The 27,033-nt window shown below is 46.1% G+C and overlaps 1 protein-coding gene across 5 annotated transcripts in view; it reads left to right on the plus strand.

Moving 5' to 3' along the window:
• aadat (aminoadipate aminotransferase) overlaps positions 1–27,033 on the plus strand; it is a 54,549-nt gene that overhangs the window by 8,258 nt on the left and 19,258 nt on the right. For all 5 annotated transcript variants that reach the window (XM_055632323.1, XM_055632322.1, XM_055632324.1 and 2 more), the window contains exons 3-8: positions 2,772–2,940; positions 4,888–5,020; positions 8,227–8,301; positions 10,231–10,440; positions 15,138–15,203; positions 17,899–17,981. In XM_055632323.1, coding sequence (XP_055488298.1) covers positions 2,772–2,940; positions 4,888–5,020; positions 8,227–8,301; positions 10,231–10,440; positions 15,138–15,203; positions 17,899–17,981 — 736 coding nt within the window. The remainder of the gene's footprint in view (positions 1–2,771; positions 2,941–4,887; positions 5,021–8,226; positions 8,302–10,230; positions 10,441–15,137; positions 15,204–17,898; positions 17,982–27,033) is intronic.

The following is a 27,033-nucleotide window of genomic DNA, read 5'->3' on the forward strand; positions in this document are numbered from 1 at the left end:
AATGGACAATAGGTACAGGAGTAGGCCATTCGCCCTATCGAGCCAACACCGCCATTCAAAGCGGTCATGGCTGATCATCCACAATCAGTACCCTGTTCCTGCCTTCTCCCCATATCCCCTGACTCCGCTATCTTTAATGGTCCTATCTAGCTCTCTCTTAAAGGTATCCAGAGAACCGGCCTCCACCACCCTCTGAGGCAGATAATTTCACAGACTCACAACTCTCTGTGTGAAAAAGTGTTTTCTCGTCTCTGTTCTAAATGACTTACTCCTTATTCTTAAACTGTGGCCCCTGGTTCGGGACTCTCCCAACATCGGAAACATGTTTCCTGCCTCTAGCGAATCCAATCTCTCAATAATCTTATTCAATTAGATACCCTCTCATCCTTCTAAATACCAGAGTATACAAGACCAGCCGCTCCATTCTCTCAGCAAATGACAATCCCGCCATCCCGGGAATTAACCTATGCTGCACTCCCTCAATAGCAAGAATGTCCTTCCTCAAATTTGGAGACCAAAACTGCACACAATACTCCGGTGTGGTCTCACTAGGGCCCTGTACAACTGCAGAAGGAGCTCTTTGTTCATATACTCAACTCCTCTTGTTATGAAGGCCAACATGCCATTCGCTTTCTTCACTGCCTGCTGTACCTGCATTGACTGATGAACAAGGACCCCCAGATCCCATTATACTTCCCCTTTTCCCAATTTGACGCCATTTAGATAATAATCTGCCTTCCTGTTTTTGCTACCAAAGTGGATAACCTCACATTTATCCATATTAAACTGCATCTGCCATGCATTTGCCCACTCACCCAACCTGTCCAAGTCACCCTGCATTCTCATAGCATCCTCCTCACAGTTCACACTGCTACCCAGCTTTGTATCACCTGCAAATTTGCTAATGTAACATAATCCCTTCATCTAAATCATTAATATATATTGTAAATCGCTGCGGTCCCAGCAGCGAGCCTTGCAGTACCCCACTAGTCACTGCCTGCCATTCTGAAAGGGACCTGTTAATTCCTACTCTTTGTTTCCTGTCTGCCAACCAATCTTCTATCAATGTCAGCACTCTACCCCCAATACCATGTGCCCTAATTTTGCCCATTAATCTCCGATGTGGGACCTTATCAAATGCTTTCTGAAAGTCCAGGTACACTACATCCACTGGCTCTTCCTTGTCCATTTTCCTAGTTAAATCCTCAAAAAATTCCAGAAGATTAGTCAAGCATGATTTCCCCTTAATACATCCATGCTGACATCCATCCTGTTACTGCTATCCAAATGTGCCACTATTTCATCTTTTTTGATTGACTTCAGCATCTTCCCCACCACCGATGTCCGGCTAACTGGTCTATAATTCCCTATTTTCTCTTTTCCGCCTTTCTTAAAAAGTGGGATAACATTAGCTACATGTGACAATAATAAACCAAACTAAACACACCCACCCTCTCTTTCTCACCCCCTCGGCTCCCTCTTTCCCAGCACCAATCCCATTGCCCTCCCTGCTATTGTTAGTGCAAGTTGCAAAGAATGGGCTGATGATCTAGAGTCACGCAGCATGAAATTGGGCCCTTTGGTCCAACTTGCCCTTGCAGACCAACATGCACCATCTGCACTATTCTCACCCACCTGTTTTTCACCCATATCTCTCTAGACCTACCCTATGCATGTACCTGTCTAAATGTTTCTAAACAATGCAATAGTACCTGCCTCAACTACCTCCTCTGACAGCTTGTCCCATATACCCACCACCTTTAGTGGAATTTTTTTAATCTTTCCCCCCTCACATTAAAACCTATGTCCCCTGACTCTCGATTCCCCTACTCTGGGCAAAAGACTCTGTGCGTTTGCCCGATCTATTCCTCTCATTTTGTACACCTCTATAAAATCACCTTATCCTCCTGCACTCCAAGGAATAGAGTCCTAGCTGCTCAACTACTCCCTATAGCTCAGGCTCTCGAGTCCTGGCAACATCCTGGAAAATCTTCTCTACGCCTTTCTAACTTGACAACATCTTTCCTATAAAATGTTGACCAAAACTGAACACAATAATCTAAATGTGGTCTCACCAATGTCTTGTATAACTTTTAACATGACCTCCCAACTTCTACACTCAACACTCTGAATTATAAAGGCCTACGTGCCGAAAGCTTTCTTGACCTCCCCATCCACCTGTGCTGCCACTTTCAACGAACTGTGCACCAGCCCTCCTAGATCCCTCTGCTCTACAAGACTCCCCAGAGCCCTGCCATTCACTATGTGGGTCCTGACCATGTTAGACTTCCCAAAAATGAAACATCTCCCAATTGTCCATATTAAATTCCATGAACCATTCCTCAGCCCACCTGCCCAACCGATCAAGATTCTGCTGTAGCCTTTCACAGCCATCTTCGCTATAGACAATACACCCCCTGTAATGTCATTCCTTCCTCTCCCAATTCCCATCGGGCAGAAGGTACAGAAGCTTGAAAGCGTGCACCACTAGACTCGGGAACAGCTACTTCCCCTCTGTTATCAGGCTTTTAAATGGCCCTTCCATTAAATAGGGTACTGCCCAATTCACCTCTGCCCCATTGTGGACATTGGACTTTGTCTATGGAACTGATACGCTACAATGCTGAGAACTATATTCTGCACTCTGTATCTTCCGCCTTGCTCTACCAATTGTACTTGAGTTTGGCTTGATGGTATTTGCAGAATTATCTGACTTGCCAGAGCCCTATTGTTCACTGTGTGACCTGGAGTCTTCCTGTGGTTGTTTTCAGCCGAATTGCTGCAGAGAAGTCCGCCGACCATGATCTCCCTCGCTGGAGGAATGCCGAACCCCAACATGTTCCCCTTTGAGACCGCCAGCTTCACCATCAAGGGTGGAAGGAGTATCACGTTTGGCCAGGAGACCATGAAGCGAGCTCTACAATACTCCCCCTCATCGGGGTAATGAGAGATCTTAAGACATAGGGGTAGAACTAGGCTATTTGGCCCATCGGGTCTGCTCTGCCATTCGATCATGGCTGATCTACTTTTCCCTCTCAACCCCATTCTTCTGCCTCCTTCCCGTAACCTTTGACGCTCTTATTAATCAAGAACCCAGTCCAGACCATCACACAAACCAACCTCCTTTCCATTAACTCCATTTACACTTCGCGCTGCCTCAGCAAGGCCTCTAGCATAATCAATGGCCAGTCTCACCCCGGTCACTCCCTCTGGAATAACTCAGCAGGACAGGCAGCATCTCTGAATAGAAGGAATGGGTGGCATTTCGGGTCAAGACCCTTCTTCTGGTCTGCTCTGTACTGTTCATGCTTGACTAAACTTCTGGAATTTTTTGAGGATGTAACTAGGAAAATGGACAATGGCGAGCCAGTGGATGTAGTGTACCTGGACTTCCAGAAAGCCTTTGATAAGGTCCCACATAGGAGATTAGTGGGCAAAATTAGAGCACATGGTATTGGGGGTAGGGTACTGACATAGATAGAAAATTGGTTGACAGACAGGAAACAAAGAGTGGGAATTAACGGGTCCCTTTCAGAATGGCAGGCAGTGACTAGTGGGGTACCGCAAGGCTCGGTGCTGGGATTGCAGCTATTTACATAATGATTTAGATGAAGGGATTAAAAGTAACATTAGCAAATTTGCAGATGACACAAAGCAGGGTGGCAGTGTGAACTGTGAGGAGGATGTCATGAGGATGCAGGGTGACTAGGACAGGTTGGGTGAATGGGCAGATGCATGACAGATGCAGTTTAATGTGGATAAATGTGAGATTATCTACATTGGTGGCAAAAACAGGAAGGCAGGTTATTATATGAATGGTGTCAAGTTGGGGGAAAAGGGGAAGTACAACACGATCTGGACTTCCTTGTTCATCAGTCACTTAAAGTAAGCATGCAGGTACAACAGTGAAGAAAGCTAATGGCATATTGGCCTTCATAACAAGAGGAGTTGAGTAGAGGAACAAAGAGGTCCAACTGCAGTTGTACAGGGCCCCAGTGAGACCACACCTAGAGTATTCTGTGCAGTGCAGTGTAGGTTCACAAGGTTAATTCCCGGAATGGCGGGACTGTCATATGTTGAAAGAATGGAGCGACTGGGCTTGTATACACTAGAATTTAGAAGGATGAGAGGGTATCTTATTGAAACATATAAGACTATTAAGGGATTGGTCACGCTAGAGGCATGAAACATGTTCCCAATGTTGGGGGAGTCCAGAACCAGGGGCCACTGTTTAAGAATAAGGGGTAGGCCATTTAGAACGGAGATGAAGAAAAACTTTTTCACCCAGAGAGTGGTGAAGTTGTGGAATTCTCTGCCTCAGAAGGCAGTGGAGGCCAATTCTCTGGATGCTTTCAAGAGAGAGTTAGATAGAGCTCTTAAAGATAGCGGAGTCGGGGGATGTGGGGAGAAGGCAGGAATGGGGTACTGATTGGGGATGATCAGCCATGATCACAGTGAATGGCGGAGCTGGTTCAAGCGGCCAAATGGCCTACTCCTGCACCTATTTTCTATTATTCTATATATCTTGGTACATGTGACATTAATATTAAACTAACCCCAAATCTAACTAGCTAAATGTTTGGAATATTGGAGAATTGAGGGCTATGGGCTTTAAAGATGGGTTGAGGCCTGGGGTAGATCAGGTGTGATCAGGTTGAATGGCAAGGCAGGTTTAAGAGATCCATTCCTGCTTCGATTTTCCTGTGCCCTTTTCTCGACATCGGCCCATTGTTCTTGTTTCAGGAAGACAGCATAGAAACAGGTCCTTCACCTGTTCACACTAGTTCTATGTTACCCCACTTTCTCGTGCACTTGCCGGACGCAAGGGTCTTGTTGGCAGGTTAATTGGCAGAGGCCAATTAACCTGTTCGATCTTGTGTTTTACAGAATTCCAGAGTTAATTTCCTGGATGAAGGATCTGCAGAAAAGGCTTCACAACCCACCGACCATGAGCTACAGCCCGGAGCAAGGGCAGATGGACTTGTGTGTCACCAACGGCAGTCAGGAGGGGCTCAGTAAGGTGAGAGAAACTGGGACACATGAGTGCACGATATAACCTTGAACTCTTATCAGCAGCAGAAGAGTTTGGGTTGGTTTGTTTTGGGTTGAGTTGGCTTTATTATTGTCTCGTGTATCGAGGTACAATTAAAAGTGTGACTGAAGCATTTAATAATAGGTACAGGAGCAGAACACCAAGTGCTAGAATCATAGAGTCATACAGTATGGAACCTGGCCCTTCGGCCCAATTAACCCACACCGACCAACATGACCCATCTACACTAGTCCCACATGCCTGCGTTTGGCCCATATTCCTCCAAACCTATCTTATTGGTCCAAATGTGTTTTAAACGTTGTGATAGTACCTGCCATAACTACTTCCTCTGGCAGCTCGTTCCATATACCTACCACCATTTTGTGCAAAAATAAAAGTTGCCCATCAGGTTCCTATTAAATCTTTCCTCCCTCACCTTAAACCTTAAAACAAGAGTAACTCAGTGGGTCAGGCAGCATCTGTGGAGGGAATGGATAGGAGATGCAGGAGCAAATTCAGGATTTTCGTTTTGAGATGCATATTTTCAACCTGTGGATAAAATATAATTATAATAATAATAACTTTATTTATAGAGCACTTTAAAAACAACCACAGTTGCAACAAAGTGCTGTACATGACTAATCATGGACAAGAAATTATTACACGACAATAAAAACATTAAACGAAAGAGTAAAAACAATAAAATTAAAAACATTAAAAGCACAAAAAACAGGAGCAAAGTCTCAAGCGGTGTCAAAAGCCAAGGAATATAAATATATAACACTGGTTTTGAAGATGGACAGTGAAGGAGCCTGTCTAATGTGCAAAGGTAGAGTGTTCCATAACGCCGGAGCAGCAACAGAGAAGGCTCTATCCCCTCTGAGCTTCCGCTTAGACCTCGGTACCTCCAGGAGCAGCTGATCAGATGACCCGAGGCACCGGGCAGGAGCGTATGGATGGAGCAGTTCAGAGAGGTAAGGCGGGGCGAGCCCATTTAGAGATTTAAAAACAAATAAAATAATTTTAAAATGAACTCGAAAGTGCACCGGGAGCCAGTGTAGGGAGGCCAGAATTGGCGATATGTGCTCCCTCTTTCGAGTTCCAGTTAAAAGACGAGCAGCAGCATTTTGAACCAACTGGAGACGAGCCAGTGAAGATCGTGCAACTCCAAAATAGAGTGCGTTACAGTAATCCAGCCTAGATGTAATAAAGGCATGGATTACTGTTTCAAAATGCTGCCGCTCGAGAATGGGCTTCACCTTTGCCAGCTTCCTTAGGTGAAAGAAGCTGGACTTAACCACCGCGCCTATTTGATGATCTAATTTAAAATCACTGTCCATCCTAAAACCCAGGTTTAAAACTGTTGGCTTCACGTACCGTGCCAGTGGACCCAAGTCAACACGGGGAGGTTCACGGGGCCAAACAATATCTTCTGTCTTCTTTTCATTAAATCCTAGAAAGTTTAGGGCCATCCAGGACTTAATGTCATCAAGACATGACAGAAGTGATCTGACAGAAAAGGCGTCTTCCTTCCCTCAGTGGCATATATAGTTGGCTGTCATCAGCATAAAAATGAAAAGGGATGCCATGCTTTCTAAGAATAGAGCCCAGAGGAAGTAAGTATAGTGAGAAAAGCAGGGGTCCTAAAATTGAGCCCTGTGGAACCCCATATGACAGAGGAGCGGAGGAGGATTCAAAACCAGCAAGGTTTACACACATGGTTCTGTCTGCCAGATAGGACCTGAACCATCCCAGGGCACTGCCACAGATGCCCACTAGGTGCTGTAACCGAGATATTAAGATATCATGGTCCACTGTATCAAAGGCGGCAGATAGGTCCAGCAGGACAAGAACCACATAATTACTAGGAGTTATCCAATAATATGGATATTGGTGTGGAACGGGATAGAGAGGAGAGGTCTTTTCATTAAGGACTAGAATTGAATAATTCGTAAAATCCATTTAGAAACATCTTCAACCATATGGTTAGAATATGGTGAAAACAAGATGCAAATTGCTGAAGTAACTGGACATCTTTGCAGAACATGTATAGGCGATGTTTTGGGTCGGAACCCTTTTACAGACTTATCGTTGGGGGGTGGGGGGAAGCTGGAAGAGAGGATGGGCAGGACGGAGCTTGATGGATAAGTGATGGGCGGATACAGGTGAGGAGGGGTTGATAGGCAGATGGTTGGACATAGGGCACAGATGAAAAGACAAAAGATATGAGATAAAGATAGAAGAATTGTGAAGCCAGAGGAAGGAATATGGGTGAAGAGGGTGGGGATAAATGAGTGCAAATTCTGGTGTAGCACAGGAAGAGGGAGGGGAGAAGGGGGATGGATTAATTACCTAAAGCTGGATAATTGAATGTTCTCACCGTTGGGTTGTAAGCTTCGCAAGCAGAATATGAGGTGCTGTTCCTTCTGTTTCCTCCCTCAACTAACCGTTAAATATTCTTGTAGCTTCTGCTGTCTGAAACTGTAGAGTTACCCTCTCAATGGTTACTTTATTATCATGTGCAGCAAGGTACAGCAAAATACTTTGTTTGATCAGCAGGATTATCACTATACATAATAAGCACAGTCCCCTAGTTAGTACAGAGCAGCCCACTGAGTCCACATGCAAGAGTCGCTGTATTGGCCCCGTTTCGCAGTTCCCGCTGCAGCCATCGCCTCCATTCCGGTCGTTCCGCCAACCGTCGTCCCTCTCCTTGCACGGCACTCTTCAGCCCTTGTTGCTTGGGAGGGTGTGTGGGGGAGAGGAGCCTCCCACCGCCGACCTTCCAGGCCCCCTCCCCCTCCACCCCTTGGTTCTTCTTATCGGGCTTTTTGTCCAGTGACCGCTGCCGTCACCGACTCCCTCGAACGAACGAACGAATGAACGACCGATGGTGGCGTCCCGGGTGGTAAATGTTTTCTTGTAAGTTATACTATGATAACACGTTAATAATAACATTAATATTAACGTGTTAACGTAGAAAACGTCATTGTAATCACGGTACAACTAGATAAAAGCACGATCTTTTAGCAAAATGGCAAAAAAAAAGGCTAATTTAGGCACCCGATTGTGAAAAAGGCATTATCCTGGTGGAATCATCAAAAAAGGCATGAAAAGGCACATGGCATAAATGGCAAAATCCTGGCTCTACCCTCAGTAACTTTGCATCCATTTTTTCTCCCCCCTTTTCTCAGGTGTTTGAGATGCTTATCAGTCGTGGGGACAACATTCTTCTGGACTGCCCCACGTACTCTGGGACCCTTGCCACGGTAAGAAGTGTTTAAGTTCTTCTTGGCCAGAGACCAACTGTAATCCCTTTCGGATTCCACCAACCACTCACAGATCACGAGCAATTAACCTTGGCCACATAACACACCAACTCTCCTGTCAGTGGGATGTGGGAGCACCCGAAGGAATCCCATGCGGTCACAGGGAAAACTCTACCCAGACAGAACCCAAAGTCAGGATTGAACCAGAGTCTCTGGCGCTGCGAGTCAGCAGCTCCACTGCTGTGCCACCGTGCCACAGTAGGAGAGAGATGAAGCAAGGTAAACAAATAATAACTGGAGGAACAGTGGAGACATGGATCTGGGATTGGGATGAGGGGAATGCCAGAGGTTGCAAATCTTTGTACGTCTCTAGCCTAGTTTATTTTAGAAATAGTTAGTATTTTTTATGTTAGAATTATAGTGGAAATCGGCCCTTCAGCCCACCGAGTCCCTGCTGACCAACAATCAACCATACCTTAATTCTATACACACTAGGGACAATTTTCAGAGGCCAATTAACCTATAACCCTGTCGTGTTTAGGAAACAGGAGCATCTTGAAAACATCCACGTGGTCACAGGGACAAACTCCGTACTGACAGCAACCGTAGTCAGGATCAAAGCCAGGTTTCTGGCGCTGTTACGCAGGAACTCGGTAACGCTGTGCCAGTGTGCCACCCCTGTCCAGCTTCAGTCCGGACGCTGGCATTGTCTGCATGGAGTTTGTGTAACAGTAGAGGGATTTGTAGACACAAATCGGAGTGTCTGGATTTGTGGGATCTCAGGATTTCAGTATAGGAGTAAAGAGGTTCTCCTGCAGTTGTATAGGGCTCTGGTGAGACCACATCTGGAGTATTGTGTACAGTTCTCCTAATTTGAGGAAGGATATCCTTGTGATTGAGGCAGTAGGTTCACAAGATTGATCCCTGGGATGGCGGGACTGTCATATGAGGAAAGATTGAAAAAACTAGGCTTGTATTCACTGGAGTTTAGAAGGATGAGTGGGAATCTTATAGAAACATATAAAATTATAAAAGGACTGGACAAGCTAGATGCAGGAAAAATGTTCCCAATGTTGGGAGAGTCCAGAACCAGGGGCCACAGTCTTCGAATAAAGGAGAGGTAATTTAAGACTGAGGTGAGAAAAAACTTTTTCACCCAGAGAGTTGTGAATTTATGGAATTCCCTCCCACAGAGGGCAGTGAAGGCCAAATCATTGGATGGATTTAAGTGAGAGTTAGATAGAGCTCTAGGGGCTAGTGGAGTCGAGGGATATGGGGAGAAGGCAAGCACGGGTTATTGATAGGGGACGGTCAGCCATGATCACAATGAATGGCAGTGCTGGCTCGAAGGGCCGAATGGCCTCCTCCTGCATCTATGTTATATATATATACACACACACACACACACACACACACACACACACACACACACACACACACACACACACACACACACACACACACACACACACACACACACACACACACACACACACACACACACACACACACACACACATATATATGAGCCAGAAACTCAAAATGGCTTTTACTAGAATCTTAATCAACAAGAGTACAAGGCTTGATATGAGGAGATCAAAGACTGAGCAAAGACGGAGACAAATGTCACCACTTAAATAGGAAACTCGTTAGGGAGCACATGATAATGACACACAAGTGAAAATATTATGGCGGCACAGTGGTGTAGGGTAGAGTTGCAGTCTTGGTTGTTTGTTAGTTAATTGACTTAGTAAAATTGTAAATTGGCCCTAGTGTGTAGGATAATGTTAGTGTACGGGTGATCGCTGGATGGTGCAGATTCAGTAGGTTGAAGGGCCTGTTTCTGGGCTGTATCTCTAAACTGAAACTAAACTAGTTGCTGTCTTTATTGTAATAAATGTCCCATGTGATCTCTTGTTTTCTGAGCAGCTCCATCCACTGGGGTGCAAGATCCTCGCCGTGTCGAGTGATCAACACGGGATCATTCCCCAGTCCCTGTCCGACATCCTTTCGAGATGGAAGCCGGCGGATGCGAAGAACCCCGACTCCAATATCCCGAAATTACTGTACACTATTCCAAATGGTGGAAACCCAACTGGAGCCTCCATTAGTACTGAGAGAAAGAAGGAGATATATCAGGTAAGACCGCAGTCACTTCTAGGTCCACCAGCGATTTTATGGCACCCTTGGTTCCAGAGCCTTTCTGGATAATACGTTTTGCCGGGGGCGGAAACAATACTGGCCCTCGGAGTCGGCCACAGAAGTCCGTTATGGGAAAAGATCTGCCGGTTCCAGCCGAGCTGGAATTCCAGCGTTCCGGCCAAAGGGGACAAATTCGACCCGCTGATTGGCCACAGAAGTCCCAATGAGGTTGAGATCAGCCGCCTCAACTGGCCTAGGCACCACATTTTCAGGGGGACTTCCAGGGGAGGGGGGGATTTTGCCCAGTGTTATAGGGGAATTTTGCCCGAACAATCTGTGACCCACAGCACTATGGTTAAAGCCCATAGCGCTGTATTTAAAGCCCATAGCGCTATATTTAAAGCCCATAGCGCTGTATTTAGAACCCATAGCACTGTATTTAAAGCCCATAGCGCTGTATTTAAAGCCCATAGCGCTGTATTTAAAGCCCATAGCGCTGTATTTAAAGCCCATAGCGCTGTATTTAAAGCCCATAGCGCTGTATTTAAAGCCCATAGCACTGTATTTAAAGCCCATAGCGCTGTATTTAAAGCCCATAGCGCTATATTTAGAACCCATGGCACTTTAGCCGACAGCGCTCTATTTAAACCTTTACGGTTTACGCTTTACGCACCAGTCTGGAGCCGGTAACGCTTTGCTTCCAACGGGGGGGGGGGGGGGGGCTTGCTCGGATGCAGTCCCCCTGCCATTGGTGCAGTTTTAATTTTTGAGCAGCGCTATTGGCCAGGACTATATATCAGCCTTTGTAAATTGTCCCTAGTGTGCAGGATAGATCTAGTGTACGGGTGATCCTGGTCAACGTAGACTCTTTGGGCCGAAGGGCCGTTTTTTATGCTGTATCACCATAGAGTCAAACAAGATGGAAACGAGCTCCCACACATCCCATCTACACTAGTCCCACCTGCCTGCATTTGACCCATATCCCTCTAAATCTATCCTATCCATGTACCTGTCTAAATGTTTCTTAAATGTTGCAATTGTACCTGCCTCAACTGCCACCTTTGCCCACTCATTCCACATACCCACCACTCTTTGTGTAAAAAAAAAAACAACTTACACCTCAGATTCCTATTAAAGCTTTCCCCCCTCACCTTAAACTTAAGGCTGGTTTTCGATTTCCCCTACTCTGGACAAGAGGCTGCGATGTATTCCTCTCACGATTTTGTACACCTCTGTAAGATCACCCCTCATCCTCCTGCGATCCAAAGGAATAAAGTCCGAGCGTGCTCAACCTCTCCCAACCTCAGACCCCCAAGTCCGGGCAACAACCTCGTAAATCTTCTCTGCGCCCTTTCCAGCTTGGCAACATCTTTCTGATACCATGGTGCCCAAAACTGAACTCCATACCTTAAAAAAATCTGCATTCAAAAAAAAAGTATAAATTAAAGCTAATTTAGTTTAGTTTAGTTCAGAAACAGCACGGTCTACAGAGTCCACACAAACCAGTGATCCCTGTACGCTAATGCTATCCTACACACCCTAGGGACGATTTACAATTTTACTGAAGCCAATTAACCTACAAACGTACACATTTTTGGAGTGCGGGAGGAAACCGAAGCATCCGGAGAAAACCCACGCAGGTCATGGGGTGAACATACAAACTCTGTACAGACAGCACCCAAGATTGAACCTTGGAGTTCTGGAGCTGTAAGGCAGCAACACTACCACTGTGTCACTGTGCTGCCCTTAGAGTTCCAGTTAAATCTTAAATCTTAGAGATAAAAACGTTGCCAGTGTTGTAAACAGTCGGGTTCGGTTTACACAGTGGTGTATGTTTCAGAACAGCACTATAACTGGTTATCGATGCATAATTTCCAAACCCTGTCCACTGTCTTTCACTTACCTCTCCATTCCCTACCTCTAGCCCACACCCTCCGCCTCTCTCCCTTTCCTCTGTCGTAGCTCATCTTTTCCATCTCATCGCTAATCTCTACAGACAGAAGCTCTCATTACACTTCATTCCCACGAGCCATGGGATTGGTTACAGTGATCAGGGACGCTTAAATCGATTTGAGTAATTACATAAATTGCTTCAAATTTAAAAAGTTAATAATTTATGAATTAATTTGAAACCCATTAATCTGTCAGTTAAACATAATATACAGGAAAATAAACAAAACTCATTGCTAAATTATTTTTTTGATCAAGCTTTAGAGAGATATGGGTTAAAGTCGGGCAAATAGAACTAGGTTAGATGGGGCGTTTTGGTCGGTATGGGCCGAAGGGCCTGTTTCTGTGCTGTATAACTCTGAGATTGGCAACACACATGCAAGTGTTTCCAGTTTCCTGATTCAGTGATTAGTGGGACAGACCGGAGCAGAGGATGATAGGTGGGCAAAGAGAGAGGTCAGAGGCTGAGGTGTGGCCTGATGGAGGTGTACAAGATTGCACAATTGATGGGGATGGATTGGGTTGAAGCCGTTGAGCTGAGTTTGAGTTTAGTTTATTGCCACATGCACCGAGGTATAGTGAAAAGCTTTTGTTGCATGCTAATCAGTCAGCAGAAAGACAATGCTTGATTACAATTGAGCCATTCGCAGTGTACATGTAAATGATGAGGGCAGTAGCGTGAATAATGCTCAGCATAAGATTAAGTCCAGTAATGTCCGATCAAAGATAGTCTGAGGGTCTCCAGTGAGGTAGATGGTAGCTCAGGACTGCTCTCCAATTGTTGGTAGGATGGTTCAGTTGCCTGATCACCCCACCTGTGGTTTAAGCAGTGAGGTTTACAGGGGATCTGAATAAGAATCAACACAGAAGGGGCGACACAGTGGCAGCTATAGATTTGATGTCTTACAGCGCTGTAGACCCGGGTTCAATCCTGACTACAGGTGCTGTCAGTATGGAGGTTTTTTTTACATTCACCCTGTGAACGTGTCGGTTTTGTCCGGGTGCTCGGTTTCCTCCCACATGCAGGTTTGTCAATTAATTGGCTTTGGTAAGTTGTAAAATTGTCCCTAGTGTGTGTAGGTTAGTGTACAGGATGATCGCTGGTCGGCATGGACTCAGTGGGCTGAATGGCCTGTTTCCGTGCTGTGTCTCTAAAGGATTGGCTGGAGTCAGGAATACCCTGACTGCAGAGGAGGTGGAGGCAGATATTCCCAAGTCAAGTTGGGTCACATATATAGAAAAGTGGAACTGCAGATGCTGGTTTACAAAAAAGACACAAAGTGCTGGAGGATCTCATTGGGTCCAGCAGCATTTCTGGAGAACATGGATAGGAGATGTTTTGGGTCAGAACCTTTCTTTGAACATTTCTCCACCTCTCCCTCTCTTCCACCTCTATCCCATCTTTTGGCAACAATCCCCACCGTCTATCTTTATCTCACATCCTTTTGTCTTTTCATTTCTGTCCTGTGTCCAAACATTGCCAATCAATATCCCCTCCCCCCACCTGTATCCACCTATCACTCATCCTGTTTTGTCCTGCCTCCTATTCCCCAGTTTCCCCCCCGCCACCCACCAGTTAGTTCAAAGAAAGTTCCCCGAAATGTCACCGCCACCTATCCCTGAAATAAGTCTAGATAATTGAGATGGGACACAGCGTGCTGGAGTTACATAATGGGTCAGGCAGCATCTCTGCAGACCATGGATACCCAACAATAGACAATGGGTGCAGGAGTAGGTCATTCGCCCTATCAAGCCAGCACCGCCATTCAATATGATCATGGCTGATCATCCCCAATCAGTACCCCGTTCCTGCCTTTTCATCCTATCCCCTGACTCCACTATCTTTAAGAGCACTATCTAGCTCTCTCTTGAAAGTATCCAGAGAACCGGCCTCCACCGCCCTCCGAGGCAGAGAATTCCACACTCGCAACTCTCTGTGTGAAAAAGTGTTTCCTCATCTCAGTTCTAAATGACTTACCCCTTATTCTTAAACTGTGGCCCCTGGTACTGGACTCCCCCAACATCGGGAACATGTTTCCTGCCTCTTGCGTGTCCAAACCCTTAATAAACTTATATGTTTCAATAAGATGCCCTCTCATCCTTCTAGATTCCAGAGTATACAAGCTCAGCCGCTCCATTCTCTCAGCATATGACAGTCTCGCCATCCCGAGAATTAACCTTGTATGACAACATGAAGAAGAGCCCTAAAATGTCACATCCATTAAATGTCTAGATTATCGAGATGGCTCTGGATAGAACACAAAGGGATGGTGTAACTCAACGCATCAGGCAGCATCTCTGGAGAACATGGATACCCGACAGCATGAAGAAGGGTCCCAACCCAAAATGTCAACTATCTACGTCCTCGAGAAATGCTACTTGGCCCGCTGAGTTACTCCAGCACTTTGTGTCTTTTTCTTTCTTGACTCTCCCCTTCTTGATTATCTGACGGTCCCCCTCTACAATTTCCTCATAACCTGACTGACAAAGGCAGGGGAGTGAATTCTCCTTGCGCCAGCAGCATTAAATGTGTGATTGCAGGAGCGTGCACACATTGTGCTCTCTTCCCGACACTCCAGTGTGCAAACCCATTACTGTGTCGCCAGCTTTTCGCATGAAATCCTCACAGTCGGAAGGCAAAACTGTTCTGAAATAGAGGAACCATTCACACTGCAGAGCTGAGACTCCAGGCAAGAAGTCCTCTCATTGCATAATTTCTAACCTATGCTCTTGTTTCTTTGCAGATTGCCAGAAAATATGATTTACTGATAATTGAGGATGATCCTTATTTCTTCCTGCAGTTTGAAAAGGTAAAATATCAAGACATTTATTATGCACCTATATGGATGGTGTTAATTTGGTATTAGTTTTGTAAATGTTGTTGTTCGGTTTCAGTGCATCTGACTCTTGACTCTTGACTCCAAATGTCGGACGTGGCTAAATTTGTTAATTCTCACACTAGTTTATTTAATTTAGTTCAGAGATACAGCGTGGAAACAGCTCCTTCGGCCCACCGAGTCTGTGTTGAACAGCAATCACCCATAGATTAGTTCTATCAAGATTCAAGAGAGATTCAAGATTCAAGATAGGACAATGAAATTCTTGCTTTGCTTCAGCACAACAGATCATAGTAGGCATGACTACAGAACAGATCAGTGTGTCCTTATACCATTATATAAATATATACACACATGAATAAATAAACTGATAAAGTGAAAATAAAAAGATAATGGGCTATTAATGTTCAGAGTTTTGTCCGAGCCGAGTTTAATAGCCTGATGGCTGTGGGGAAGTAGCAGTCTTCAGACTCCTGTACCTTCTACCTGAAGGTATCGGGGAGATGAGTGTGTGGCCAAGATGGTGTGGGTCCTTGATGATGCTGCCAGCCTTTTTGAGGCAGCGACTGCGATAGATCCCCGCGATGGAAGGGAGGTCAGAGCCAATGATGGACTGCGCAGTGTTTACTACTTTTTGTGATCTTTTCCGCTCGAGGGCGCTTAAGTTGCTGAACCAAGCCATGATGTAATCGGTCAGCATGCTTTCTACTGGGCACCTGTAGAAGTTAGAGAGAGTCCTCCTTGACGCTGTAGAGTAGAGTCGCTGATGTGCTTTCTTAATAATTGCATTAGTGTGCTGGGACAAGAGATCTTTGGTAATATGCACTCCCAGGAATTTGAAGTTCTTGACCCTTTCCACCAGGTAATATGCACTCCCAGGAATTTGAAGTTCTTGACCCTTTTGAAGTTCTTGACCCGTTGATATAAATGGGGCTGTGGGTCCCCATCCTACCTCTTCCAAAGTCCACAATCAGTTCCTTGGTTTTGCTGGTGTTGAGGGCCAGGTTATTGTGCTGGCACCATATGGACAGTTGCTCGATCTCTCTTCTATACTCTGACTCGTCCCCATCGGTGATACGTCCCACAACAGTGGTGTCGTCAGCGAACTTGATGATGGAGTTTGCACTGTGACCGGCTACGCAGTCATGAGTATAGAGTGAGTACAGACAATTTACAGAAGCCAATTCACCTACAAACCTGTACGTGTAATGTGGGAGGAAACCAGAGCACCTAGAGACAACCCATGTGGTCACAGGGAGAACATACAAACTCCATAGAGACTGCACCATTAGTCAGGATCAAACCCACTGAGTTACTCCAGCAACCTTGTGTTTTATATGCCTGTCCAAGTGTCTTTTAAATGTTGTAATTATACCTGCCTCTAACGGTTCCACCAGCAGCCTGTTCCATGTACCACCAGCTCCTATGTGAAAAAGGTTGCCCCTCAGATCCCTTATAAATCTTCCCCCTCTCACCTTAAACCTGTGCCCTCTAGTTTTAGAATCCCCTACCCTGGAGGGAAAAGGTTGATGAAACTCGGTGGCAATTTTGAATACTCGGTACATTACTGCATTGTGTATTTACTGCAGGCAGCAGAGGTTGAAAGCCCCATCCAGCGCTGTCTGTTCAGCGACCTATTAAAGTGCAATTAAGCACAAAGTGGTTGCTATGGTTATGAAAGCAGGGCTTGCATGTAATGACAATTTTTTTATGAAGGGCGCAAATCATTGCAGATGCGAGGGAACCAAAAGTCAAATAAAATGAAACTGTTGGAAGAGAAAAATAGGAGCTCAGAGATTCAGTCTGATGGTCTTTGGTCAAAACTGACCTGAAATGCAACTCTTTCTTTCTCTTGATTTGAGGCTTGTGAAGTAGCATGTGATGAACATTCCTCCAGTTTAATCCTGTTTAATTGCATTGAGGAGAGATTTTACAGTCCAAATGCTGCTTTTAATATTCTAGTTGCTGTTTAAGAGGCTTTTTGGATATGGAGGGAATGGAGGGATATGGATCGTGTGCAGGCAGATTAGGTTAATTTTTCCTGGCATCATGTTCGGCACAGACATTGTGAGATGGAGGGCCTGTTCCTGTGCTGTACTTTTATATATAGAGTCATACAGCGTGGAAATAGGCTGTTCAACCCAACTTGCCCACACCAGCCAACATGTCCCATCTATACTAGTCCCACCTGCCTGCGTTTGGCCCATATAGATCGTCAATCCTTCATCAGTACTGATTCTAAATCCTGTAAATTCCTCTGTCTAAAAGCCTCTTCAAAACCACTAGTAACTGCCTCCACCACCACCCTAGGCAGCGTGTTCTAGGCACCCACCACATTCTGTGTAAAACCTGCCCTGCATATCTCCTTTAAACTTTCCTCTTCTGACCTGAAAGCTTATGCCCCCTAGTCTATTGGCATTTCCACCCTGGGATAAAAGGTTCTCACTGTCTACCCTATCTACACCACTCATCATTTTACACACTTCTATTAGGTCCTCTTTTGGCTAATACCCTCCATCTAGGCATCCACCGTCCTCTGTTTAAAAATAAGCGTTCATAAGTTATAGGGGCAGAATTAAACCACTCGGCCCATCAAGTATTGAATATCTACCCTCTCTATGCCTCTCATAACTTTATAAATTTCTTCTGCGATTCATTTCATTTGCAGCCTTGGGGTCCATCATTCCTTTCTATGGATGTAGATGGGCGAGTACTCAGGATGGATTCCTTCTCCAAGATCTTGTCTTCAGGGTAAGGTGTTTATTTAATGTTACTTTTAAAAATATGTTATCATTGTGGGATCTTTGCGTCAAGATCAGTATTCATTGTGCATCACAGTCGTGGTGAGTAGTCATGAGGTCACACAGCATGGAACCAGGCCATTCGGCCCAATGTGTCCATGGTGATCGGACTGATGCCGGAGGACCCGCCCGCCACAGCCCGAGGACTCACTCACTCAGAGGACTGAGGATTGCCCGCAGGGGACAGAGGACCTGACGGTAGGTCCGACTTGCCCACCGCAGACCCCGAACCCAGCCCGAGCCACCGTGTCACCAAGAGATGAAGTATCGAGACCAAAGTGGGCCGTCGGGAACAATGGTGGACGGGGGGGTGAAGGGGGGGGGGGCGCTACTGCCACGTGCGGCAGCAGGCAACAGATAGGACTTCAGTTCAGTGAACATTTGTAACTGTCGGCACCAGAAACGTGGTGTTCGTGTGTACTGCCTAGATGAGGTCTGTTGTGTGATTTTTACCGGGTCGAACGCAAAACAAAGCATTTCACTGTGCCGAGGTACATGTGACTATGAAGTATCATCAAATCATTGCAAGTGACCCATCTTGGCTCGTCCCACCTGCCCGTGTTTGGCCCATTTCCTATCCACATACCTGTTGTAATGTCTTTTAAATGTTGTTATAGCAGGGCTGTGGAGTCGATACCCAAACCACCCGACTCCTTGATTTCTTGTGTATCCGACTGGGAATCTGACTCGGACTCGGACTCCGACCCCTAGGTATAATATAATTCGTAATCTTTATTCATTTATAATATTTTTCCCCATAAATGAATGACTACATTTACATAGAAACATAGAAACATAGAAATTAGGTGCAGGAGTAGGCCATTCGGCCCTTCGAGCCTGCACCGCCATTCAATATGATCATGGCTGATCATCCAACTCAGTATACCGTACCTGCCTTCTCTCCATACCCTATGGTCCCTTTAGCCACATGGGCCACATCTAACTCCCTCTTAAATATAGCCAATGAACCGGCCTCAACTACCTTCTGTGGCAGAGAGTTCCAGAGATTCACCACTCTTTGTGTGAAAAAAGTTTTTCTCATCGCGGTTTTAAAGGATTTCCCCCTTATCCTTAAGCTGTGACCCCTTGTCCTGGAATTCCCCAACATCGGGAACAATCATCCTGCATCTTGCCTGTCCAACCCCTTAAGAATTTTGTAAGTTTCTATAAGATCCCCTCTCAATCTTCTAAATTCTAGAGAGTATAAACCAAGTCTATCCAGTTTTTCTTCATAAGACAGTCCTGACATCCCAGGAATCAGTCTGGTGAACCGTCTCTGCACTCCCTCTATGGCAATAATGTCCTTCCTCAGATTTGGCGACCAAAACTGTACGCAATACTCCAGGTGTGGTCTCACCAAGACCCTGTACAACTGCAGTAGAACCTCCCTGCTCCTATACTCAAATCCTTTTGCTATGAAAGCAAACATACCATTCACATTCTTCACTGCCTGCTGCACCTGCATGCCTACTTTCAATGACTGGTGTACCATGACACCCAGGTCTCGCTGCATCTCCCCTTTTCCTAATCGGCCACCATTTAGATAATAGTCTGCTTTCCTGCCACCAAAATGGATAACCTCACATTTATCCACGTTATACTGCATCTGCCAAACATTTGCCCACTCACCCAGCCTATCCAAGTCACCTTGCAGTCTCCTAGCATCCTCCTCACAGCTAACACTGCCCCCCAGCTTAGTGTCATCCGCAAACTTGGAGATATTGCCTTAAATTCCCTCATCCAGATCATTAATATATATTGTAAATAGCTGGGGTCCCAGCACTGAGCCTTGCGGTACCCCACCAGTCACTGCCTGCCATTGTGAAAAGGACCCGTTTACTCCTACTCTTTGCTTCCTGTTTGCCAGCCAGTTCTCTATCCACATCAATACTGAACCCCCAATGCCGTGTGTTTTAAGTTTGTATACTAATCTCTTATGTGGGACCTTGTCGAAAGCCTTCTGGAAGTCCAGATACACCACGTCCACTGGTTCTCCCCTATCCACGCTACTAGTTACATCCTCGAAAAATTCTATAAGATTCGTCAGACATGATTTACCATTCGTAAATCCATGCTGACTTTGTCCAATGATTTCATCACTTTCCAAATGTGCTGCTATCCCATCTTTAATAACTGATTCTAGCAGTTTCCCCACTACCAATGTTAGACTAACTGGTCTGTAATTCCCCGTTTTCTCTCTCCCTCCCTTCTTAAAAAGTGGGGTTACGTTTGCTACCCGCCAATCCTCAGGAACTACTCCAGAATCTAAAGAGTTTTGAAAGATTATTACTAATGCATCCACTATTTCTGGAGCTACTGCCTTAATTACTCTGGGATACAGCCTATCTGGCCCTGGGGATTTATCGGCCTTTAATCCATTCAATTTAACACCACTTCCCGACTAACCTGAATTTCACTCAATTCCTCCAACTCCCTTGACCCGTGATCCCCTGCTATTTCCGGCAGATTATTTATGTCTTCCTTAGTGAAGACGGAACCAAAGTAGTTATTCAATTGGTCCGCCATATCCTTGTTCCCCATGATCATCTCACCTGTTTCTGACTGTAAGGGACCTACATTTGTTTTAACTAATCTCTTTCTTTTCACAGATCTACAAAAACGTTTGCAGTCAGTTTTTATGTTCCCTGCGAGTTTTCTTTCATAATCTATTTTTCCTTTCCTAATTAAGCCCTTTGTCCTCCTCTGCTGGTCTCTGAATTTCTCCCAGTCCTCTGGTATGCTGCTTTTTCTGGCTAATTTGTACGCATCGTCCTTCGCTTTGATACTATCCCTGATTTCCCTTGTTATCTACGGATGCACTACCTTCCCTGATTTATTATTTTGCCAAACTGGGATGAACAATTTTTGTAGTTCATCCATGCAGTCTTTAAATGTCTTCCATTGCATATCCAGTGAATTCAGAAATTATGCAGACATGTTCACTCAGTAGCATGTGGAGGGAAGTCAGCTGGTGATGGTGTTTGTTTACATTTTGTTTCTCGTCGTTCTGCTGCCAGATGGCAGCACCGATGTGATTTCTCCTTCTCTCAGGTGGAAATAAAGTGTGCGGTATGTTTAAAAAAGTGGGATTTTTTCCTATTTAGATAGTCTCTGAAATGTATGGTGAGACCATAGTTGGAGTAGGGACTCTTTTACCGACTCTGACTACAATTCGACAACTCCGACTTCGACTCCACAGCCCTGCGTTATAGTGCCTCTACACAAGGAACTGCAGTTGCTGGAATCTTGCATAGAACACAAAGTCCTGGAGTGTTGAGAGTCTCGATGCTGTACATTGAGAGCACGTAGAAGTGACAGTATGAGCTCCCCCCCATAATCACCATCAGTTGCCAGATGCCCCTACTGTGGCAGTGGCAATGTCAGCCTCGACAGTTGCCCCCAGGACCCCCCAAACCACTTGTCTGTAACCATGGATGTTACGCCCCAGAGAAGAACGAGGTCGGCAGCATCAAGGAGGGCCGAGTGTAGAAATTGTGCCTGCGATGGTGCAGCACGGGTGCTGCAGATGTGCTGGATGTGGACAGTGCAGTGTGTGTGGGTGTTTAGTTTTAGTGTGGGGATACGGTGTGGAAACAGGCCCTTCAGTCTGCTGACCAATGATCACCCGTTCACATTAGTTCACTATGTCCCAGTTTCACAGGGAAATTTACAGAAGCCAATTAACCTACAAGCCTGCACATCTTTGGTATGTGGGAGAAAACCCATGCGATCACAGGGAGAACGCACAAACTCCGTAGACAATTAATGACACTTTGCATTGTTTATCATGGACATTGTGGGCAGAATGGCCTGATCCTGTGCTGTACTGTTCAATGTTCAACTGAATGACAGTGCTAGGCTGACACTCATACGTGACTCGGTTAAAGGAAAATTGAAAACCTCCGATCAATATTAACTAAGAATGGGCAGGAGACAAACACTGTAAATTGTTACTGTGGCAACCAAGGCTTCATGCGAAAGGGGAGAATGGTTTGAGAGTTGGAACAGAATGGATTTTCATTGTGGAATGCACAGAGTATTTTACCCAGGGCAGTGGAATCAAAAGCAAGAGGACATCGTTTAAGATGAAAAGGGGCGAGATTTAACACAAATCTGAGGGGCAATTTTTTCACTTGGATGGTGGTGGGTATTCACTACGAGCTTCCAGAAGAGGTAGTTGAGGCAGGTACTATAACACATTTGGACCAGTACATGAATAGGAACTGTTTAGAGGGATAAGGGTCAAATGCAGGCAAATGGAACTAGCTTAGATGGGGCATCTTGGTCGGCATGGACGCACTGGGCTGAAGGGTGTAGGAAGGAACTGCAGATGCAGGTTTAAACCGAAGATAGACACAAAATGCTGGTGTAGCTCAGCAGGACAAGCAGCATCTCTGGAGAGAAGGAATGGGTGACGTTTCAAGTCGAGGCCCTTCTTCAGACAGGTCTGCAGGGCCTGTTTCTGTGTTGTATGATGCTATGATTATAAGAGATGATATTACTTCTGATCGAGATTGTTGTTTAGATTTAGCCTGTGCATGACCTGCCTGGGTAGCATGCAAAATTAAGTTTTTCTCAGTACACATGACAATAATAAACCATAGCCAATACTTCCTGAAATGGTGAGGGGAGCAATCTCTGTAATAACCTTCAGTAGGGAATAAGATAAATATTTGAAAAAGGAAATGGTGCAAGATTCCAGCGACGTAAAACAAGGGACTGGGTCTGATCATTCAGGGGCAACATAGTTATAGCAAGCCTCTGGATTAATGTACACAAGATTCCTCGTCATTGGAGTCGTTAGCTTCCACAAACTGAGGACTTCTCTGGTTCCTCTTTCAGTTTCCAAGTCATTACAACGCCAGAAGAAATTTCACTTAGGTTGCATTAGTTTAACAATATTCAGCAGAGACAGGAAAGAGAAGACCAAAAGCTGGAGTAACTCAGCGGGACAGGCAGCATCTCTGGATAGAAGAAATGGGTGACAATAGACAAACTTCGGGGCTGTGATGGCGTTGCAGCTGTGGCGGCCCAACTTCTGGGGGTGTGGCGGCGTTCCGGCGGCGGCAGCCCGACTTCGGAGCTTCGGAGGCTCGGCCGCGGTTGAGGTTGGATAACCTCAAATGTGAGGTTATCCTCTTTGGTGGCAAAAACAGGAAGACAGATTATTATTTAAATGGTGTCAAGTTGGGAAAAGGGTTAGTACAACGGGATCTGGGGGTCCTTGTTCATCAGTCACTGAAAGTAAGCATGCAGGTGCAGCAGGGAGTGAAGAAAGCTAATGGCATGTTGGCCTTTATAACAAGAGGAGTTGAGTATAGGACCAAAAAGGTCATCCTGCAATTGTGCAGAGCCCTAGTGGGACCACAGCTGGAGTATTGTGTGCAGTTTTGGTCTCCAAACTTGAGGAAGGACATTCTTGCTATTAAGGGCGTGCAGCGTAGGTTCACGAGGTTAATTCCCGGGATGGTTGGACTGTCATATGTTGATAGATTGGAGTGACTGGATTTAGAAGGGTGAGAGGAGATCTTATTGAAACAGATAAGATTATTAAGGGTTTGGACACGCTAGAGGAAGGAAACATTTTCCCAATGTTGGGGGAGTCCAGAACCCAGGGCCATAGTTTAAGAATAAATGGCAAGCCATTTAGAATAGAGATGAGGAAAACCTTTTTCACACAAAGAGTTGTGAGTGTGTGGAATTCTCTGCCTCAGTGGGCGGTGGAGGCTGGTTCTCTGGATGCTTTCAAGAGAGTGTTAGATAGAGCTCTTAGGGATAAGGAGAGAAGGTAGGAATGGGGTACTGATTGTGGATGATCAGCCATGATCACATTGAATGACGGTGCTGGCTCGAAGGGCCGAATGGCCTACTCCTGCGCCGATTAGATTAGATTAGATTAGGTTCAACTTTATTGTCATTGCACATTTACAGTACACGGAATGGTTTAACCTTGCAGTCATAACATAGAATAAGAAAACAAAACACACACTCAACACAGTTTTTAACATCCACCACAGTGAGTCCACCTCCTCACTGTGTTGGAAGGCAAAAGTCCCAAAGTCCTTGTCTCTTCCCTCCTTGCTCTCCCTCTGCGCTGAGGCAATCCACGCCTCCGATGTTGTGAACCCGCCGGGTGATGGTAAGCGGCTGAATCCGAGCTCCGCGAACGGGTCGGTTCAAATTCCACGGTCCGGGGCGGAGGAAGCTGCCGAAGCTGCCGCCCTCCAGTCCAGCGGACGAAGTTGTTGTTGCGGGAGTCCCGGACAAACAGGTCACCAACCTGTGACTTGCGAGCTCCCGACGCTATCGTTCACTGAATCTGTCTTCCTATTTTTGCCACCAAAGTGGATAACCTCACATTTATTCACATTAAACTGCATCTGCCATGCATCTGCCCACTAACTAACCCTGCATTATCATAGCATCCTCCTCACACTTCACACTGCCACCCAGCTTTGTGTCATCTGCAAATTTGCTAATGTTACTTTTAATCCCATCATCTAAATCATTAATATATATATTGTAAATAGTTGCGGTCCCAGCACCGAGCCTTGCCGTACTCCACTAGTCAGTGGCTGCAATTCTGAAAGGGACCCATTAATTCCTACCCTTTGTTTCCTGTCTGCCAACCATTTTACTATCCATGTCAGCACTCTACCCCCAATACCATGTGCTCTAATTATGCCCACTAATCTCCTATGTGGAACCTTATCAAATGCAGTTTCAGCTGAGGAAGGGTCTCAACCCAAAACGTCACCCATTCCTTTTCTCCAGAGATGCTGCCTGTTCCACTGAGTTACTCCAGCATCTTGTGTCTATCTTCGGTGTAAACCAGCATCTTCCGTTCCTTCCTACACAGAGAAGAAAAGTCTGGCAGTTTATGAATAGATTGCTACATACAAGGCGGCACAGTGGCACAGTTGGTAGAACAGCTGCATCACAGCGACAGAGTACCAGCCTGACCTCGGTAAGGGAATGGAATTAACCTACTAACTGGGATGTCTTTGGAACATGGGAGGAAACTGGAGCACCCAAGGAAAACCCGCGCGGTCACAGGGAGAATGTACAAACTCGGCACAGACACAACCCATAGTGGGGTTCAAACCTGGGTCTCTGCCACTGTGAGGCAGCAACTCTACCGCTGTGCCATCGGTCACCTGCTGAGTTACTCCAGCACTCTGTGTCCTTTTCCACAGTTTTTGTAGTTACATAATCAAGACTTCCTTAACATTCTGTGTTTCCAAGTCAATGCCGAAGATGTAGGTCTGCACCACGATGCAGGACACTTTGCTTTTGATTCATTGTTGACTATTGTGGAAGAACAGAGGTTGTGTGGGAGATATGGATGGAAAATAACATTGATTCTCCTTTGAATAAACCTCCTAATATCCATGTCATAAATCAATTCCTGCCTCGGAAATATCTTGGATCAGCTTCATTCTGCCGCTCGTAGCAGCAGGCCAACAGCTGATGTTCTCTCACCAATATTCCATTCTGCTCTGGACCATCTGGATAGCAAGATCAGATACATCAGGCTGCTGTTCATCGACTATGATAGAAAAGCTTTAAAGGGTTTTTCCACTGGGCGGCGATGGCTTCCTTTGCAACAGTCAGTCTGTCTTTTTGGGTTTTTTTTGTTATTTTTAGTGTGTTTTAAAAAGTATTTGTTAATGTTCTCTGGTTTGTTTTATGTGGGGGTTTGGGGGTCGGGGGAAACCTTTTTTTCTCAATCTTACTTTGCCATAGATGCGATTGTTTACTGAATCGTACCTCCGATCACTCTGCGGCCTAATATCATGAAGCTGGAGGCCCTGCTCGAGTGACTTGGAGCCCCACCGCAGGGTCGTGGTCCCTTGCCTGGGATCGACGCTCCAACCGCGGCCTGCGGATTCCAACATTGAGGAGCTCGCAGTCTCGGGTAGAGACTGATGGCAGGAAGCTCCAAGCCACAGGAAGTTTGACCAGCTCCGACCCGGGGTCCAATCGCCCGGCACGGGAGCTGAGATCCCCCCGATGCGAGAGCTTAATCGCCCCGACGCAGAGGTCCCGACCACCGGCTGCGGGAGCCAAGATCATCGACGTCATCAGGTGGCGCCAGCAGTCTGTTCGTCCTTTCACCCTTTTGGGTATTTTTAGTCTGTTTATAAGTATGTTCCTGGAGGCTTCTTAGTCTTTTGCATGTGGAGGAGGTGGGGAGGGGAAGGGGGAAACCGTTTTCCAGTGACTTCCTGGTCGCGATGCACCTATTCTGCGAGTTGCATCTTCGGCGAGAGGTCCAGAACATGGGACCACCTAATGCGACGACTGCAGAGGGCCCAAAAGCCCCAACCACGGGTGAACAATGAGGAAGACTGAACTTTATTGCCTTCCCTCACAGTGGGAACGTTGATTGTGCTGTGGGGGGGATGTTCATGTTAAATTCTGTAGTGTACTAGACCAAGTGCAGACCCGTTGGATCGAGGGGGAGAGAGAGGGAGTGCTGAGAGGAGGGTGAGATGAGGGGCGGGGAGCAGGGAGGGTGGAGGGAAGGGGTAGGGGTGTGTGGAGGGGGGGGGGGGTTAGGGGAGGACGGTGGGGGAGGGGAGGAGGGGGAGAAAAAGAGGGGGGGGGGGGAAGAGGAGAGGGGGGGAGAGGGGGGGAGGGGAGGGGAGGGGGAGGAGGGGGGGGAGAGGAGGGAGGGGGGGGGGGGGGGGGGAGGGGGGGAGAAGAGGGAGAGGGAGGAGGGGGGGAGGAGGAGGAGAGGGGGAGGGGGGGTAGAGAGAGTGCCTTTTTACTTCAACCCAAACCCAAACAACCATTTGCAGGCAGTGCTTTTTTACCTCTAACCATATTTTCATTTTCAAACCAAATTAAGGGTACTCACAGTGCTGTAGACATTTGTCAGTGTCATTCAGAGCTCTGATTGAGGCACACCACTTGCAGAGACTAATTGAGGCACACCACTTCCTGGTTTTATAGTCCCCCCCCCTCGCTCCAGCAGGGGCAGCCGAGAGAATGGGGAA

This window comes from Leucoraja erinacea, chromosome 3, assembly GCF_028641065.1.
Source record: "Leucoraja erinacea ecotype New England chromosome 3, Leri_hhj_1, whole genome shotgun sequence".
Lineage (NCBI taxonomy): Eukaryota > Metazoa > Chordata > Chondrichthyes > Rajiformes > Rajidae > Leucoraja > Leucoraja erinaceus.